Here is a 19998-nt window from a genome sequence, read left to right as displayed (position 1 = left end):
AAGAAAGCGGTCACACCATTATATATTATGCCCTCTTGTGACTGGGAACCCCTTCCCATGTGGGTGCAGCTATTTTGCATTGCTTATTGTACAGTTCGATTTTGTGGTTGCATTAAAGCTCAACGTTTTCACTACAACACTGTTGATATTGTTGATAGGTGTGCTAAAAGCCAATGCTATAGAATCAGGGACCTGCTCTGGGGACCACAAGACTGTACTGGATGATATAGACTGTGGCTCTGAATCAGGTTTCAGCATCTCTGCATCAGTGGGTGGGGGGGTGGGGGGTGGTTGCTGGGGCTGGGGGTGTGGGGAAAGGTGGTGCTGCTCAGGAATTTGTCCCAAATTTATTGACTGGGACAAAACCCATCGTAGGCTGGAGGAGTGCTTGATGGATTTGTGCAGGGCTGTGCAGGCACACAGCTTAGAGAGAGCTTAGCTTGCCACTATCAAATTGAAGAATGATTATAGGGTAGATGATGGCATAATGATAATGTCACTGGACCAGTAATCCAGAGGCCGAGACTAAAGCTCTGGGGACATGGGTTCAAATCCCACCATGGTGAGAGCCATCCAGCATCAGACTGTGCTGTTGCCCCTTGCCTTACCAATACGTCTGCCATATCTGCACTCAATCTTCCAACCCTTTCACCAAGAACATAAATAAAGATTATTGATTCCAAGACCCCATTCTCATCATCACTATTTATCTCAAGCAAAAACAAACAATGGAAACATGATGCAGCCAACAGCACTTACAAATGTTCAACTATTTTTATTTATTCTTTCCTGAGATATGGGCATTGCTGGCAGGCCAACCTTTGCAGCTGTCCCCAATTGCCCTTGCACTGAGTGGCTTGCTTGGTCATTTTAGAGGGAAGTTAAGAGTCAACCACATTGCTGTAGGTCTGGAGTCACATGTAGGCCAGACCAGGTAAGGATGACAGATTTCCTGAAGGACATTAGTGAACCAGATGGGTTTTTATTGCCCATCCTCAATTGCCCTTGTTCAGAGGGCTTTTAAGAGTCAACCACATTGCTGTGGGTCTGGAGTTACATGTAGGCCAGACTAGGTAAGGACAGCAGATTTCCTTCCCTGAAGGGCATTAGTGAACCAGGTGGGTTTTTCCCTTATGACAATCGACAGTGGTTTCATGGTCATCATCAGACTTTTAATTGCAGATTTTTATTGAATTGTAATTTTACCACCTGCCATGGTGGGATTCAAAGACCATTACCCTAGGTCTCTGGAATACTAGTCCAGTGACAATATCACTACGCCCCATAATTCCACATTCATTAATTGAATTCATGGTAGGATTTGAACCCATGTCCCCTGAGCATTAGCCTGGGCCTCTGGATTACTCGTTCCATGATATTACCACTATGCCACTGTCTTCCCCCCCACCCTAGAGTGGTGATGAGAATGGGGGTCATGAAATCAATGATCTTTATTTATGTTCTTGGCGAAAGGTTTGAAGATTGAATGCAGATATGGCAGATAAGGCAAGGGGCAACAGCATTCCACAGTCTGATATTGGATGGCTCTCACCATGGTTGGATTTGAACTCATGTCCCCAGACCATTAGTCTAGGCCTCTGGATTACTAGCCCAGTGACATTACCACTGTGCTATCATCTCCCCCCATAATCTTTCTGGTGGTTACCCTTAGTGATTATCCTATAAGTGCTCTTGCCTTCTCTGGTGCTTCTACAAAGCGTCACCCCATTGGCAGCAGTAGGCGAGGTGATGATTAATGAGAAAATGAAGAGTTCAGTTGTTTTCCTACCATGTATCCAAGAGAGAGTGGGTGTTGATGCACCTGCCTCAGTATGGCATCAGCAGTCTGGGCTCCCTGGTTGATAGGCAATGATGAGAATGATGCTGCATTGTTGGTGGAGGGAACAGCAATGCTGGCAACCGGAGGAAGGCCAGTAGGTTCATACTCCATGATTCCGACACCTGTACTTTTGAGTCTCTGTTCAGCCCACTGTATGATCTGGTGAAAGGCAGATCTCTAGCCATTGGAGATACACTGCAAGTTCCTTTCAACCAAGGAGCACAGAGCTCCCATGGCCACTACTTGAGCTTATATTGCAGCACTTTGCTGGCGCATACAAGCCACAATGACTGCATTGGAAGTTGCACCATCAGTCATCAGGCCCTGTACGATGTCGGGTTCTACAGATCGCTGGCTGGAGGTGGCCAGCTACTTCACGCTGGAGAGGATTGGTTCCAGGTTCTGCATCAAGCCGCAGACCAAGGTGGAGCCAGATTCCTCCATCGCTCTATCTGCAATCTGTAGGCAGGCTCTTCAGTGCACCAAGCATGTAGTTTGTTGTATCATCATGTTTCTGAAGCTTGGCTCTGTTAGGTCCTCATTTGACTCCTCTACAGCTGAACAAGTAATACGATCATGCCTACCCAACTCCCTGGCAAAGTAGTACCTGTAGTGTCCCTTCCACCCAGTCTGGCCCACTGGTTTATGGTGCCTCTTGTTTTGTCCTAGCCTCTTAAGTTACTGGCATTGCTGGCCTCTGATGGTGCCTGCGATAGTGGTAGTAATTAATACAGTACTCTCTTCCTCAATTTCCTCCTCCTTCTCCTCCTCCTCTTCCCCAAAGGTGCGAGATGGCTCTTCCTCCTTTTTCACTTGCTCTGGCTGTTGGGGTTTGGGTGGGGTCGGCTGGGTCTCGCTCCTGAGCGCTTGCAATGTTAAAGACAGAGGAATTAGGGGTTCAGCATGTGTTTTCACTATAGGAGAATTTGTGTGATGAGACCATATGGAGCTTGGGAGAGAGATATCTTTGGGGGAATTCAGGATCATGAACAGCTGTGCTTCTCACCTACATTCTCTAGGCGATATGCTTCTGCTCTGTCTGTGGCCATGGTGTCTGCTACTCCCCTCCCGATCACTTCTGCTGTAAACTTGACTGTTCCAAAGAACTCTCCCATCCTTTTGAGCACATGCAAAATTGTGCAGTCTGTATCCTAAATCGCACCAAATCCCGTTCACCTATCACCCCTATGCATTCCACCCGCCGGCTGCATTGGTGGGTTTTTGGGCCATATTGTGTGCTTCAGACTGCATTAATGATTCATCCACAGGGAAACACACCATTTCGCTGGCGAGCAGCATCTGATTCACCCGCCCCACCATGACCTCAGCGCTCCCTAACTCTGGGCGCCATATTTGAACGGTGCCCCTGCAAAGCAGCATTCACACTCTCTGCAGCCTCGGATACCCCCAGTGAAGGCATGGCTTCCAAAGACAGAAAGCATGATGCGCCAAAATTCAGTGACGCCTCACTGCTGTGCCTGTTGGACGCAGTCGAGGCCCGCCACGATGTTCTCTAAACCTGCACTGGCCACAGGCCTTCCATCTAGGTGACCAATCCAGCTTGGGAGGTGGTCGCAGTGGTGGTCAGTGCAAACGCCTTGCAGAAGAGGTCAGCAACCCAGTGCAGGAAGAGGATGAACAATCTCATCCGTTCTGCTGGGGTAAGTCAACCATTTCATCACTCTCAACTCACACTCATAAGGATCTCACTCGCTGCCAACTCAAGGGACAACAGCACACACTCACACACCTTGACATCTCCATCTGGCCTCATCTCCTCTGGAGTTTGTATCCTAATCATGTCCAGGGCTCCACTCACCATCCACACATGCTTATCATCTGTCCTCACATGCATTTTGCTCGTACTCTTTTCATCTGTCTTCATGCAGGGCAAGCTGGCTCACAATAAGCAGGAGAGGTCCCAGAGCAGGGGTGGCATTCCCAAGATCAAGGTTCTCATGGACTTTAAGAACAGAGCCATAGAGCTGGCCAGAGAGGACATAGACTGTGCTTGTGCTGATGTTGAGATAAGCGGCGGACACCCAAGTGAGGATCCTGCACTGCAACATCCATCACACAACCTTACTGTGAGTGATTTCTCCTGTTTCAGAGTCACCTGCCCCGCACTAGCTGCCTCTCCTTTCTTTCGTAGGCACCTCTGGGAAGCTGCACAGGGCATCCACAAGCCAGGCCCTCAACTCCAGCCCCGACAACACCTCAGATGAGGAACCCGAGGGCAGCACCTTTGAAGACCTGCCAGTCACAGCACTCATCCACACTCTCCACCAGCTCAGAGACACACACCATGGTGGCACCTAGTTCTAGATTAGCCTCGGGGTCACAATCTGGTTAGCACAACGCACCATCAGGTCCACAGCTGGGGGAGGCAAGGACATCAGAGGTCGCTGGCACTTGGAGGACTGCTGGAGGCCGTGATTCTGCTGAGTCCTACTCTGATGAGGAGCCTCCAGACTCGGTCTTAAATCATGGCCTCTAGCAGTCCTACGACCAGCAGCTCAACATCCAGGGCCGTCCACCCAGGTGACTCTGGGACTGTCCGGTCAATCCAAATCCCCTCTCCCTGTGACCCCAGCTCCAGCTCCACAGGCATGGGAGGGTGCACCTGACCCTCAGCAGGGCACCCAAAACAGGCCAGGGCCCTCCAGGCCACAGCCAGAGGTTGTCTGCCAAGCTCTTCACAGACAATAGGGTGTAGCAGTTAGCAGGCTACCTCCACCTCCATTGTGCATGTCAGGGGAGCACCAAGATGTAGTGGCAGGGTAAGGAAAGTGAAAAGGATGCAGTTGCACATCGCTGGCACAGGTGTTAACTACATGTATATGATCTTCCCAAATGTGAATAGACTCTCAATCATTCGTATCTCCTCTTGTCTATGCCTCCTGCTTATGATGAGCTGTGTTACTGTCAATCACATGTGAGACCTTGGTTCTTGCACCCACTTATGGCAATGACCTCTATCCTGAGTTTCTCTTCCATGCAGCGTGTTATCATCTCACCACAGTGAGTGGCCTGTTTCAACATAATGCTCCATATCAGTAATGCCTATACTTTCATGTTAAGTGTGCTTGTGGGACAAACCTCGTTCACGTGCCTCGTTTAGTCCCATCATGTGCATCCTTGGCTCTGTATGATTGATGCAGAGGAGTGTCCCTATCTCACCTGCATTCTTGAAAGGTGAAGAAGTGGTGTTTAAGGAGAGATGTACTCAGCAAAGGCGAAGGCCCATGTACCATCCAACTCCATCTGCCTGCTGTCTCTTGGCAGGGTTTTGATGATATGAGCCCACACTCGGAGCACTGCCCTCAGCCAAGCAGGTTTCTGACATTCTCAGTGCCAAACTGCTGATCTTAGCAAAATGTGGGAGCACCTTGTTACCTCAAGGTGATGAAGCAATAGCACATTTGTGTGCAGGCACTGAGATGTCCAACTCTAAGCATCTCTCACCTTGCAGTTATGGCTATTGTGGATAGAAGGGTCTGGTCACAAAGTTGGTAGACAGTGGTGTGCGTCCCATCACCTTGACACCCCCAGGAGGTTACTGATGCTACTTCCAAATGATAACTTCTGGAGGCCAAAACAACCTTTAAGCATGCTTTGGAATCGCACATTGTTGTTTCAAACAAAGTGGAGGGGAGCAGAGAGATAGGAGTGATGAAGCAGAACAGTGCTCCTCATTAGCAATGACACGTGCCCTTGAGGGCTTCATGCTGTCTGATCATCTTGGACTTCTCAAGGGCTAGGGCTGGCCATGAGGACACACTGGTTGTGTGTAAGAGGAGGCATCTCAATATCAGGCAGCCAAGTGTCTGACCTCATCATGCTCAGGTGCTCCACTTCCATATTCGGGTTAGGATCATTGCAGCTAAGGATCCCTAACTTAAATTGCCAGATATCCATGTCATTCTGGGGAGTGTATCACAGTCAGCTGAGTCATCTCCAAGTGCAGTCACAGCTGCGGTATTTCATCGGTTGCCTTGTCCCAAGTTATATTCAGCAGGTCTGACAGCATCTGCGGAGAGGAACACAGTTAACGTTTTGAGTCCGGATGACTCTTCATCAGAACGGGTTCTGATGAAGAGTCATCCGGATTTGAAACGTTAACTATGTTCCTCTCCGCAGATGCTGTCAGACCTGCAGAGTTTTTCCAGCTATTTTGGTTTTTGTTTTAGATTTCCAGCATCCGCAGTATTTTGCTTTTACCCAAGTTATATTGGTAACCATTGATATAACGCTTTGTGCGTGGCTGCGTTGGTTCTGATGCATCCCCTTGAGGACCCTTGCCAGATTGAAGGCATGCAGCCACTAGCCTACTGCGGATCAGGCAAGTGGCTTGTCAGGTGCTGTTGCGACTGGGATGCTGGATGGACGTGTGAAGAGGCAGCACTTTCTGATATCTGATGCTGGGAACGCCCTCCTCCAGGTATCACCTCATCTCAGCACAGAGACATGCCCTCGAGGCTTGCTCATTCTTCAAAGCATCAGGGCAATGTAAGCGTGCTGTACAGCTTACCCAGAATGATGCTGGACTCCAGATTCCCTGACATGTTAAAGTGCAGCTGCCTTCAGTCAGATCGAATTTTCACTAGTGGGATGCCCAAAACACAACATGTGCACTTTAGACTTAGCAGGAGAAAGTCTGAAGTGAGCAGCGTTCTTTGTAGAGGTAGGGTACACATTTGAAGAGGTAGAGCACCCTTTTGGATTGGTGCAGGGACATCTTTGGGGGAAGTAAGTTACCCTTTGGGAGAGGTCAAGTGCCCTTTAGGATTACTAAAAGTAGATACGACTGTGCATAAAAAGTAAATAAATTCATTGGAACTGTCAGGGGAACAGTCAAGCTGTCAAGTGATTTAAATCCCCTGTCCTTTAAATTTTTAAAAACTGTCTGCCGGTTAAAAAATCAGTGCTTTCTTTTTCACTCTGTCTGTTGATATAAGCCTGGTGTTATCATTATAGACTTTGTGCAGCATGACTGATTTCACAACCTATCATTAACACAATGGGGTGCCTGTCAGTTCACAGCTTGATTGACAAATCCAATTGGTTATAAAGGCCCCGATTTTTACCATGGTGGAGAGCATGTTCCATTTTCGTGGGGGTGGAAGTGGAGTCGGGCCAGGGTTTGCACATGCGTGGTTTGTGGAGACAGCCGCCCATTTAAATCACCAGCTTCCTCCACTGAAGTGGGATTTTGGTAGGGCAGAAGTATTAGACCCAAAGTGTGCAGATTAGAACAGGCAAGAGGAGGCCTGAGGTGGTTTCATTTGGATAGCCGGGGTACCTTTTTGGAGAGGTAAGGTACCCCTTTAGATATTGTCCAGGGACACCTTTGGGGGAGGTAAGGCACCCTTTGGGATTGTTGAAAGTAAACATGATTATGCATAAAACGTACATAAACTCATTTGAACTATCAGGCTGTCAAATAACTGTCAAGCTATCAAGGACCTGTCATTGGAAACTAGGTGAGTTGGCATGGAGGTGGTAAGGGCAAAGGTTGGTTGGTGAGGTTGGCATGAGGGAGTATGCAGGGCCATGGGGGATGGGTAGAGTGGCATGGGTTGGCATAGGAGATATGATGGGCCATGGGGGGCATAGGTTGGCATGGATGGGACATGGGGAGATTGGAGCACTTTTTTTTGTTTTAATCTTTTTTTAAATTGAATTCAACATGGTGCCAGAGCACAGAGGCACTCCTTACAGGGCGGCAAGCTGGACATCTAATCCAGTGCCCCCCACCCCCCCGGAATGAAAATCTGAACTACGGGCGGCATTTTTAAAGGTTGGATTCACAGAGCTGGGAATTCTATGACCTCTGCCCACCCAATGTGGGTGCGAAAATCTGGGTCAAAGTCTTTGATGTGGGACTGTGAAGACAAATGCTGTTTGTTATTAGGGATTAAGTGGTCAAAGGAATTAAAATGTAGTGAATGTGTTTTTATCAATGAAAGTCTTTTTTTAAAAATCGTGCATTCATCAATAGCCACTTAGAACTTTATTTTATTTCCTCTCAGCATGGGTCCTGAGGTCTGCCCATGGTGGATACTGGTTGAGTTGGCATGGAATCTGTAAGGGCAAAGATGGTGGGTGGGGGGACAGGCATTGGCATGCATTGGCACTAAGTTGGCATGTGGCTATAAAGGGCAATGCGGTGGCTGGAAGGGCCATAGGTTGGCATGGAGGATATGAGGGGCCATGGGGAGCTTAAGGGACATGAGATGGTGTGGGTTAGCATGGAGGGGCCATGGGGAGCGCGAGGTGGTGAGCATTAAGGGCTGTGTTTTGTTATATTGTTTTCTTCACAGCTGGGACAAAGTGTTGGGTCACCAAGGCCAGCTTTTTGCCCTGCCAGCTTCTGCACCTGGCAGCCCCTGTCCTGCCTTTGCACTCTTTCTGAGCTCAGCAGGCATGACTCCAGTTAACACCCACCCCCCCACCGAATGTAAGTCTGGCCATCTTTCTCCCGAGTCAAGCTTGAGGAGCCTGTAATTTTCCGGACTGTGCGCTTCCAATACGTGAGCGAAAATTAAAGCCTCTGTTTTCCTTTCCTTTATACTGGAAATGGTTCCCCAGACTGTGTCCTGTATATTGGTTTATAATGGAGATTGTTTCACACACTGGCCCAGATTTTCGTTTGGGCTCAGTAAAATCAGACCTGTGCACTTTTGTAGTTCCTGGAATGCAGACCCAACTCATGTCTACCTTTGCCTGGGATTTTCATCTTTTCACAGAGGAGTCGGGTATAATAGTACATTTTGCAAGTGTGGTGGAATATGTGCGGAGTGTGGGTGAAACTGGCCTGCCTTGGTTCTCCAACACAGCGGCCCAGTTCCCAACATTGTTTGAAGATCCCTTAAACTTATCCCTCAACCCCGTCCCTCACTCCCCACCCACAGCCCAAGTCACCCCTGTCCTCTCAGATTGCCCGTGATATCTCCATGCACCTCACACCCCTACCGACACTCCATGCCATCTCTATTCCCCCAAGTATCCTCCATAGCCACTTCCCCAGTATGATCTATGTACAGCCCTCAGAAGCCATGCAATAGCAATGGCAATTATTTTAAAATCATTGGGAAAAAAATAAACCTCCAACAACCTAATAAAACCCTGAATTCAAACACATATGATACTGGAAAAAAACTACTCCAGTGCAAAAAAAATGTAATCCTTGAAGTGCCTATTAGGTTTGTAAACAAACAAGAAACTAATCTCATAGTGACATTTGAAGGTATTGTTATGACCCGGTGAGGTGGAATAGAATGGCTCCTCTCTTTTTCCATTCTTCGTTTGACTGCAGCAGGTTTTTTTTAAGAATATACACTTGCCAATTCAGTGAGTGTTTAACAATTTAAATACTGTGACTATAAAAGACAACACACAGATAGGATTTCTTGTAAGTTTTGAGAAGAAAACAGAACGGTATTTATTGTATTTAACAACCAATCTAAATAAATAATAAAAATGTTCCAACTCTCTCACACACACATGCATTCAAGGGCTCACACACGCGTACACATGCACACACAGACACAGACACACGCGTGTGTGTTTGTGTGTGTGTGAACGTAAGTTACCAAGTCTGTGTGTATGTGCGAATGTAGATTACTGTGTGTGTATGTGTGTGTATGAGTGAACGTAGGTTACAAAGTGTAGGGATAGATTAAGTAGTTTTAAAGTCCAATAAAAGTCAGTGGTATACAGATCTGGTAAACTTGGATGATTTCAGGAGGCTTGGTGGTCTCTGGATTTTGCGTCAACACGATTTAAAGATATTGATGGATGAATTATCTTTTCTTCTGGAGACATCAGCTGCTGGATTGACTCCTAAAACACTGCTTGCAGCATGTGAATAGTCAAACAATAGGCAGAGCTTGAGCTTGCAAGCAAGGTGGAGAGAGAGAATATACCCACTCAGAATATACCTCACCTGTGCCTCTCCTTCTTCTGGTGTCTGGCCTAGAGAAAAGAAGTTTCCTAAACACAAAAGAGGCTAGTTTGCTCAACACCAAACCAGTTATCCAAACATGGTCATCGCAAGTTAATTCCAGGTCTGTGGTTTAGACATGATTAGATTAAGGCTGGGAAGAGTTCCTTTCACAGGCAGAGTCCATTGTCCTAAGTGGTTATGTCTAATCCAGTTGCATGCACAGGTTGTCTGGTGTTTAGTGGATGGGTCAGGTGATGGGCCATTTACATTCCTCTAAGATGATGACCTCTGATGAGTTCTTCTAGTCAGCCTGGCTTTGTTACAGTGGTTTTGGAATTAGCAGGGTACAATGTTGATATTCATCCATCTTAGAATCTGTTGTTTTCAGTCCGTTTTTACTGCACTGTCACACAGACTGTGTCCTGTACATTAGTTTATACTGCACTGCCAAACAGACTGTGTCCTGTACATTAGTTTATACTGCACTGCCAAACAGACTGTGTCCTGTACATTAGTTTATACTGCACTGTCACACAGACTGTGACATGTACATTAGTTTCTACAGGGGCCTGTCCCGCAGACTGAGTCCTATACATTAGTTTATACGGGGGACAGTTCCATAGATTGTGTCCTATTACTAAATACTGTGGATTGTCCCACAGACTGTGTCCTGAACATTAGTTTATACAGTACTATCACACAGACTATGTCCTGTACATTAGTTTACACAGTACTATCACACACTGTCAGACAGATTGTGTCCTGTACATTAGTTTATACTGTACTATCGCACAGACTGCGTCCTGTACATTAGTTTATACGGCACAGTCAGACAGACTGTGTCCTGTATATTAGTTTATACTGTACTGTCAAACACACTGTGTCTTGTACATTAGTTTATACTGTACTTCCCCATAGACTGTGTCCTGTACATTAGTTTATACTGCACTGCCAAACAGACTGTGTCCTGTACATTAGTTTATACGGGGGACAGTTCCATAGATTGTGTCCTATTACTAAATACTGTGGATTGTCCCACAGACTGTGTCCTGAACATTAGTTTATACAGTACTATCACACAGACTGTGTCCTGTACATTAGTTTACACAGTACTGTCACACAGACTGTCAGACAGACTGTGTCCTGTACATTAGTTTATACTATACTATCGCACAGACTGCGTCCTGTACATTAGTTTACACAGTACTGTCACACAGACTGTCAGACAGACTGTGTCCTGTACATTAGTTTATACTGTACTATCGCACAGACTGCATCCTGTACATTAGTTTATACGGCACAGTCAGACAGACTGTGTCCTGTATATTAGTTTATACTGTACCGTCAAACACACTGTGTCTTGTACATTAGTTTATACTGTACTTCTCCATAGACTGTGTCATGTACATTAGTTTATACTGCACTGCCAAACAGACTGTGTCCTGTCCATTAGTTTATACTGCACTGCCAAACAGACTGTGTCCTGTACATTAGTTTATACTGCACTGTCACACAGATTGTGTCCTGTACGTTAGTTTAAACAGGAACTGCTCCATAGACTGTGTCCTATTAATACATACTGTGGACTGTCACACAGACTGCATCCGGTACATTAGTTTATACTGCACTGTCACACAGATTGTGACCTGTACATTAGTTTCTACAGGGGCCTGTCCCACAGACTGAGTCCTATACATTAGTTTATATGGGGGACAGTTCCATAGATTGTGTTCTATTACTAAATACTGTGGATTGTCCCACAGACTATGTCCTGAACATTAGTTTATACGGTACTGTCCCACAGACTGTGCCCTGTACATTAGTTTATACAGTACTATCACACAGACTGTGTCCTGTACATTAGTTTATACGGCACGGTCAGATAGACTGTGTCCTGTACATTAGTTTACACAGTACTGTCACACAGACCGTCAGACAGACTGTGTCCTGTACATTAGTTTATACTGTACTATCGCACAGACTGCGTCCTGTACATTAGTTTATACGGCACAGTCAGACAGACTGTGTCCTGTATATTAGTTTATACTGCACCGTCAAACACAGTGTGTCTTGTACATTAGTTTATACTGTACTTCCCCATAGACTGTGTCCTGTACATTAGTTTATACTGTACCGTCAAACAGACTGTGCCCTGTACATTAATTTGTACTGTACAGTCCCATAGACTGTGTCCTGTACAATAGTTTATACTGCACTGTCACACAGATTGTGTCCTGTACATTAGTTTATACTGTACTGTCACAAACACTGTGTCCTGTACGTTAGTTTAAACAGGGACTGCTCCATAGACTGTGTCCTATTAATACATACTGTTGACTGTCACACAGACTTCATCCGGTACATTAGTTTATACTGCACTGTCACACGGATTGTGAGCTGTACATTAGTTTCTACGGGGGCCTCTCCCACAGACTGAGTCCTATACATTAGTTTATACGGGGAACAGTTCCATAGATTGTGTCCTATTACTAAATACTGTGGATTGTCCCACAGACTGTGTCCTGAACATTAGTTTATACGGTACTGTCCCACAGACTGTGTCCTGTATATTATTTTATACTGTACCATCAAACAGACTGCGTCCTGTACATTAGTTTATACAGCACTGTCAGACTGTGTCCTGTACATTAGTTTATACTGTACCGTCAAACACACTGTTTCCTGTACATTAGTGTATACTGTACAGTCCCATAGACTGTGTCCTGTACAATAGTTTATACTGCACTGTCACACAGATTGTGTCCTGTACGTTAGTTTAAACAGGAACTGCTCCATAGACTGTGTCCTATTATTCAATACTGTGGACTGTCAGACAGACTGCATCCGGTACATTAGTTTATATAGCACTGTCACACAGATTGTGAGCTGTACATTAGTTTCTACAGGGGGCTGTCCCACAGACTGAGTCCTATACATTAGTTTATATGGGGGACAGTTCCATAGATTATGTCCTATTACTAAATACTGTGGATTGCCCCACAGACTGTGTCCTGAACATTAGTTTATACAGTACTATCACACAGACTGCATCCTGTGCATTAGTTTATACTGCATGGTCAGACAGACTGTGTCCTGTACATTAGTTTACACACTACTGTCACACAGACTGGCAGACAGACTGCGTCCTGTACATTAGTTTATATGGCATAGTTAGACAGACTGTGTCCTGTACATTAGTTTATACTGTACTGTCAAACAGACTGTGTCCTGTACAATAGTTTATACTGCACTGTCACACAGATTGTGTCCTGTACATTAGTTTATACTGTACTGTCACACAGACTGTGTCCTGAACGTTAGTTTAAACAGGGACTGCTCCATAGACTGTGTCCTATTAATAGATACAGTGGACTGTCACACAGACTGCATCCGGTACATTAGTTTATACCGCACTGCCAAACAGACTGTGTCCTGTACATTAGTTTATACTGCACTGTCACACAGATTGTGTCCTGTACATTAGTTTCTACAGAGGCCTGACCTGCAGACTGAGTCCTATACATTAGTTTATATGGGGGACAGTTCCATAGATTGTGTCCTATTACTAAATACTGTGGATTGTCCCACAGACTGTGTCCTGAACATTAGTTTATACGGTACTGTCCCACAGACTGTGTCCTGTACATTAGTTTATACAGTACTATCACACAGACTGCGCCCTGTACAATAGTTTATCCTGCACAGTCAGACAGACTGTGTCCTGTACATTAGTTTATACAGTACTGTCACACAGACTGTCAGACAGTTTGCGTCCTGTACATTAGTTTATATGGCATAGTTAGACAGACTGCGTCCTGTACATTATTTTATATTGTACCGTCAAACAGACTGCGTCCTGTACATTAGTTTACACGGCACAGTCACACAGACTGTGTCCTGTATATTACTTTATACTGTACCGTTAAACAGACTGCGTCCTGTATATTAGTTTATACAGCACAGTCAGACTGTGTCCTGTACATTAGTTTATACTGTACAGTCCCATAGACTGTGTCTTGTACAAAACGTTATGCTGCACTGTCACATAGATTGTGTCATGTACATTAGTTTATACTGCACTGTCATACAGATTGTGACCCTTACATTAGTTTCTACAGGGGCCTGTCCCAAAGACTGAGTCCTATACATTAGTTTATACAGGGGACAGTTCCATAGACTGTCCTATTAATACATACTGTGGACTGTCACACAGACTGCATCCGGTACATTAGTTTATACTGCACTGTCCCACAGACTGAGTCCTATACATTAGTTTATACGGGGGACAGTTCCATAGATTATGTCCTATTACTAAATACTGTGGATTGCCCCACAGACTGTGTCCTGAACATTAGTTTATACAGTACTGTCCCACAGACTGTGTCCTTTACATTTGTTTATACAGTACTATCACACAGACTGCGTCCTGTGCATTAGTTTATACTGCATGGTCAGACAGACTGTGTCCTGTACATTCGCTTACATTGTACTATCACACAGACTGTCAGACAGACTGCGTCCTGTACATTAGTTTATATGGCACAGTCAGACAGACTGTGTCCTGTACATTAGTTTATACTGTACTTCCCCATAGACTGTGTCCTGTACATTAGTTTGTACTGCACTGTCCCACAGACTGTGTCCTGAACATTAGTTTATACTGTACTGCCTCACAGACTGTGTCCTGTACATTAGTTTATACTGTACTATCATACTGCTTTGTCCTGTAGATTAGTTTATATTGTACTGTCACACAGATATGTCCTGTACATTAGTTTATACTGCATTGTCACACAGACTGTGTCCTGTACATTAATTTATACTGTACTGTGACACAGACTGTGTCCTGTACATTAGTTTATACTGTACTGTCCCACAGACTGTCTTGTACATTAGTTTATACTGTACTTTCACACAGACTGTGTCTTGGACATTAGTTTATACTGTACTGTCACACAGACTCTGTCCCATACATTAGTTTATACTGCACTGTCTCACAGATTGTGCCCAGTATATTAGTTTATACTGCACTGTCACACAGACTGTGCCCCGTACATTAGTTTATGCTGTACTGTCACACAGACTGCGTCCTGTACATTAGTTTATGCTGTACTGTCACACAGACTGCGTCCTGTACAATAGTTTATACTGTATTATCACACAGACTGTGTCCTGTATGTTAGTTTAAACAGGGGCTGCACCATAGACTGTGTCCTATTAATACATACTGTGGAATGCCACACAGACTGCATCCTGTACATTAGGTTATACTGCAATGCCCCACAGACCGTGACCTGTACGTTAGTTTCTATAGGGGCCTGTCCCACCAACTGTGTCCTATGCATTAGTTTATATGGGGACAGTTCCTTAGATTGTGTCCTATTACTAAATACTGTGGATTGTCCCACAGGCTGTGTCCTGTGCATCAGTTAATACTGTACTGTCACATAGACTCTGTACTGTATATTAGTTGATATTGCACTGTCACATAGATTGTGTCATGTACATTAGTTTACACTGCACTGTCTCACAAGCTGTGTCCGGTACCTTAGTTTATATTGTACTGTCACACAGACTGTGTCCTGTACATTAGTTTATACTGTACTGTCACACAGACTGTGTCCTATACATTAGTTTATACTGTACTGTAACACAATCTGTGTCCTGTACACTAGTTTACACTGGACTATCACATTGACTGTGTCCCGTACATTAGTTTATACTGTACTGTCACACTGTCTGTGTCCTGTGCATTAGTTTACACTGCACTATCACACAGACTGTCCTGCACATTAGTTTATACTGTACTGCCACACAGACTGTGTCCTGTACATTAGTTTATACTGTACTGTCACACAGACTGTGTCCTGTACATTAGTTTATGCTGTACTGTCACACAGACTGTGTCCTGTACATTAGTTTATACTGCACTGTCACACAGACTGTGTCCTGTACATTAGTTTATACTGTACTGTCACACAGACTGTGTCCTGAACATTAGTTTATGCTGTACTGTCACACAGACTGTGTCCTGTACATTAATTTATGCTGTACTGTCACACAGACTGTGTCCTGTACATTAATTTATGCTGTACTGTCACACAGACTGTGTCCTGTACATTAGTTTATGCTGTACTGTCACACAGACTGTGTCCTGTATTATCTCACTGAACCAACATTTTTTCCCATCTGAATTTGGGCTGTCAGTGACACTGATCATTCACTGTTATGTGGTCACAGGCTAGCACAGGCCTATCCTGTCCCAGCATCCACTGCTGAACCTCTTTGCCACACCCTCAGTGGAGCTCTTGGAAGGAGAGATTCTAGATTTTTTTATTCTGTGTCATCCCTAACCCAGGGGTTATTCAGTTCCCCAATCCTGCTGCAGTGACGTCTGGCAAACTCAGCACAAGTCAGTAATCAAATGTGGGTCTGAAATTCTTCATTTTTCATTGAGTTCTTTTACCAATGAACACTATGTGAGCAACTAAGAAATATCACTAGAGGGATGATCTTCATAACTCAGTGAGCTCACTTGTAGAATATCATGGACCTCGTCCATTATTCATTATCTTTTCTCTGTACGTGGCTCCATTTTTGTTCATTTGCTTTCCTTACACAGAGGACAAAATCATTCTAGACATAGCATTTAACCCTCTGTGGCCTGTTCTTTCTCATAGTCAGGCTCTGCTGGCTGTGTATCGAAATTTCCTCACATTTGTCCTTTCATATTGCCCCCTTCACATGAAATAAATGATTCTTGCATCCCAGGATTTCTATGATAAAGCTGAGTTGCTGTGATATGCACTTCTTTATCTCCCTGGCCTAGCCATTGCTGGCTGACTGTTGTGTACTTGCTTGTACGGAATGCATCATAACACAGAAATCAACATCTAACCCTGTGAATTTAATATAGCTTTATTTCTTTAATTACGAGTCGAACGAGGGTGACGATTAATCGAGGCTTTTTTTTCTCTCTCTCTCTCTCTCTTTCCTTGCAGTAAGGACTGCATTGTTTGCTCACCACACCCTGTTAGATTTTTTTTCTCTTGCATCTCAAGACTATGTCTGGCTGCAGTCGGATGTGGCACACAGCCATAAACCATTACAGGCATTTCACTGAGCTATGCCGAGCTGACTCTCTTACTGCTGCAGCTGGTATGGCGTTTTATTTTGTTGTGACCTGACATTTTCATAAGCATATAAGCCACCTAACAGGAGGCTCAAAATGACTGGTGCCACTCAGCTGAATGTATAAACACAAACACACGCACACACACATATACACACACACACACACACACACAGAGCATGTAGCCAGGGAGGGTTCCTTTTAAAACGTCCTACTGTACGTATCGTTAGTGCAGCAGAGGCAAGCACATCAGGGCTGAGGGATTTTTCTGTGCAGTGGGCATAGCAATGAACGTCTGCCAGAATGGATCAATATGAGACGGCCCTTCTCATTGGCCAGTCGCCCAAGCTTTAACTGCAACGCTGGTCCCAATTGGCTCTCCTCCTTACCATGTGCAGCTTTATGAAGGGAAATGGCCCTTTTTTTTAATCTCCAATGGCTGACTGCAAAATGCTGCACTGTTAGTGTCTGAACGTTTTATGGCATGTCGGTAGGACTGTCGTGTAAAAATCAAGGTTATGAAGGGGAGCTTATATATTTTCAGCCTGTTTTCCCTGACATTTTCTTTCTTTCCCCGCAGGTTGCTGAAAAGTGCCTTTTCTGAAGATTCTGCTGCTTGGATTTCTATCTCGGGCTTTTTTTTTTCCCTTTTGGCTTTGCTTAAAGCAGCTCTTGGAGACGACAAATCACCCATCCTTTTCGTTTCGCCGAACGCCCCAATTTTTTTTCTCCCGGCCTTTTTCACGCTCAACAGCAAGTATTCCCTCTCTTCTTTCTTTTCTCATCACTCCATCTTCATCTTCCACTGTCTCACGATCAGTTAATGCGCGATCTAGGGAATAGAGAGAGAGAGAGAGAGATCTTCACCTCCCTCTCCCCAAGAGAAGTGAAGCTTAACTGTAAAGTGAAGCACCGACAGCAACATATGCTACAAGAGAATTAATCAAAACCAGTTACTGGAGAGCACGGAATTCCATTGACAGGCTGCTGCTATACCTTCGGATAACTTCTTCACTTGGCACAAAAGGCGATATATTTTTCTGCCAACGCACATCTAAAGGGGCTAACCCGTTAATCGATGCCCGCCTGTTTGTGTGATGAATTCTTTTTAATTTAAGATTGGCTCTTTGACCGATGTCATGGTTCTGCACAGCGATCTGACTAACTGAAAACCTAAGTGCTGAGAAGAAAAAAAAGAAATATATTTTTTAACCAAAGGAACGACTTTATTTGTTAAGTTATAATTTTAACTTACTTTTATACACTTTTTTCTAAAACTGGTACTGTTCTTGGGGGGGGGGTGGGGCAGAATAAAAGTAAAGTGGGGGGGGATTCGGTTACCCACATATCCTTTCAGTTTCCTAATATGGCTGTGAATGTTTCAATGATCCGTGACACAAAATGGCTGACATTGGAAGTGTGTCGGGAATTCCAGAGAGGGACTTGTTCCCGGTCTGATGCGGAATGCAAGTTTGCCCATCCTTCACGAAGTTGCCATGTTGAAAATGGTCGTGTCATTGCCTGCTTCGATTCATTGAAGGTAAGAACTTAATTACCTAAATTTTTATCTATTCAGTCATTTCAATTTTATTGAAGATATCCTGACCGTAGATTCTGATGCCTTCTTGGATATTTGTACTTCTTTTCGAAAATATGGAGTGTTGCTAAAGCTGATTTTGGCTCCAATGTGTTTCAGTTTGCTGTTTTACCCTTCCTCAATGCTGGCCAAATACAAAATGGGAGGTGGGAGGCTGGGGGGTGCGTGCTGGGGAGGAGTGGGTTTGAAGCATGGAAAAAAAACGTTTTTGAATGCCAAATGTTTACATTTAGAGTTGTTGCATATTTTGCGTCAGTTGAGTTTAATAGCTGACCTAAAGACCTTTGAAGAAGTCAAAGGACCCGTCTTAAATGGTCTCTATCTTCACAGGATCATTGGATGAGGTGAGAATAAGGTCCATTGAATATCATACTTCCCAAACATCAAATCTGCCACCGGCCCATTAGAGTGTGTAGCTTGTTCAGGCCTCCGCCACCCTTTCTGGCAATGCAGTCCAATTGCTAATTACCCTCTGTGCAAAGATGCCTGCACTAAATTTTCCCTTAACAACCCTGAACCTGCGCCCTTCCTTATATTGCTGCTTTAGTACATTAGATTTGCTTTGGAATATTGGCCTTAATTCAAGGGCACTGGAGTGAGAAAGTGATACATCATTTGTTTGGAACATTGGTCAGACCCCATCTGAAGTACTGCATCTAGTTCTGGTCACCACAGTTCAGGAAGGCTAGATTGACCTTAGCGAGCATGCACCAGCAGAATGATACTGGGAATTAAAAGGTTGGATTATGAAAGCCTATTTCTTAAGCTTGGTTTGCATTCTCTTGAGTTTAGATGGTTGATAGGGGGGATCCAATTTAGTTACTTCAAATGATAAAAGGATTCAGTCGGATGGATGGAGAGAAATTATTTCCTCTGATGGGGGAATCCACTTAGGAAGCACATAGGGAGGGGAGTGGATTTCCACTCTGGAACATTCTTCCCCAAAAGGCTATGGATGCTGAGACAGTTGGAGCTTTCAATACTGAAATGATACATTTTTGTTAAGTCAGAAAAATAAAGAAAAAAGTTGCATTTCAGCAGCATGTTTCATGACCTCAAAGCGCTTTACAGCCAATGAAGTGTTTTTTTTAATGTAATCACTGTTGCAATGCAGGAAATTTGGCAGCCAATTTACATACAGTAAAATCCCAGAAACAGCAATGAGATAATGACATGGTAAATGGAGGGATATGGAGCAAAAGTCGTCAATGGGATGCAGATCGGCCATGATCTAATTGAACTGCAAGCAGATTCGAGGGGCCGATCACCCTAATCCTGCTCCTGTTACTGCAAGTTAACTTTCTCTGTCTTGCCACTTACCTTGAATGCCTCCAGACAGTCCCTTCTGCACTATCTCTTTTTGGGGTTAACAAGTTCCAGCTTGTAAAGTGGCCCCTCACGTCCTTTCCCTCTGACGCAGGGAGGAACCCCTTTTCTCTTCTGGGTACTGCACAAAGGCCAGTCACACCACAACAGCCAGT

At 44.6% G+C, this 19998-nt stretch overlaps 1 protein-coding gene across 6 annotated transcripts in view; it reads left to right on the top strand.

Moving 5' to 3' along the window:
• The window catches only part of LOC144683682 (muscleblind-like protein 3), a 264924-nt gene that overhangs the window by 98837 nt on the left and 146089 nt on the right, over positions 1-19998 (top strand). For 3 of the 6 annotated variants that reach the window (XM_078546944.1, XM_078546942.1, XM_078546943.1), the window contains one exon: positions 17501-18460. In XM_078546944.1, coding sequence (XP_078403070.1) covers positions 18287-18460 — 174 coding nt within the window. In that variant the 5' untranslated portion in view covers positions 17501-18286. Of the gene's footprint in view, positions 1-17500; positions 18461-19998 lie in introns of those variants that run through there. The other 3 variants (XR_013577316.1, XR_013577315.1, XM_078546945.1) reach the window with 1 other exon arrangement.

Source organism: Cetorhinus maximus, chromosome 8, assembly GCF_964194155.1.
Source record: "Cetorhinus maximus chromosome 8, sCetMax3.hap1.1, whole genome shotgun sequence".
NCBI classification, from domain to species: Eukaryota; Metazoa; Chordata; class Chondrichthyes; order Lamniformes; family Cetorhinidae; genus Cetorhinus; species Cetorhinus maximus.
This window is presented reverse-complemented; position numbering and strand designations above follow the sequence as displayed.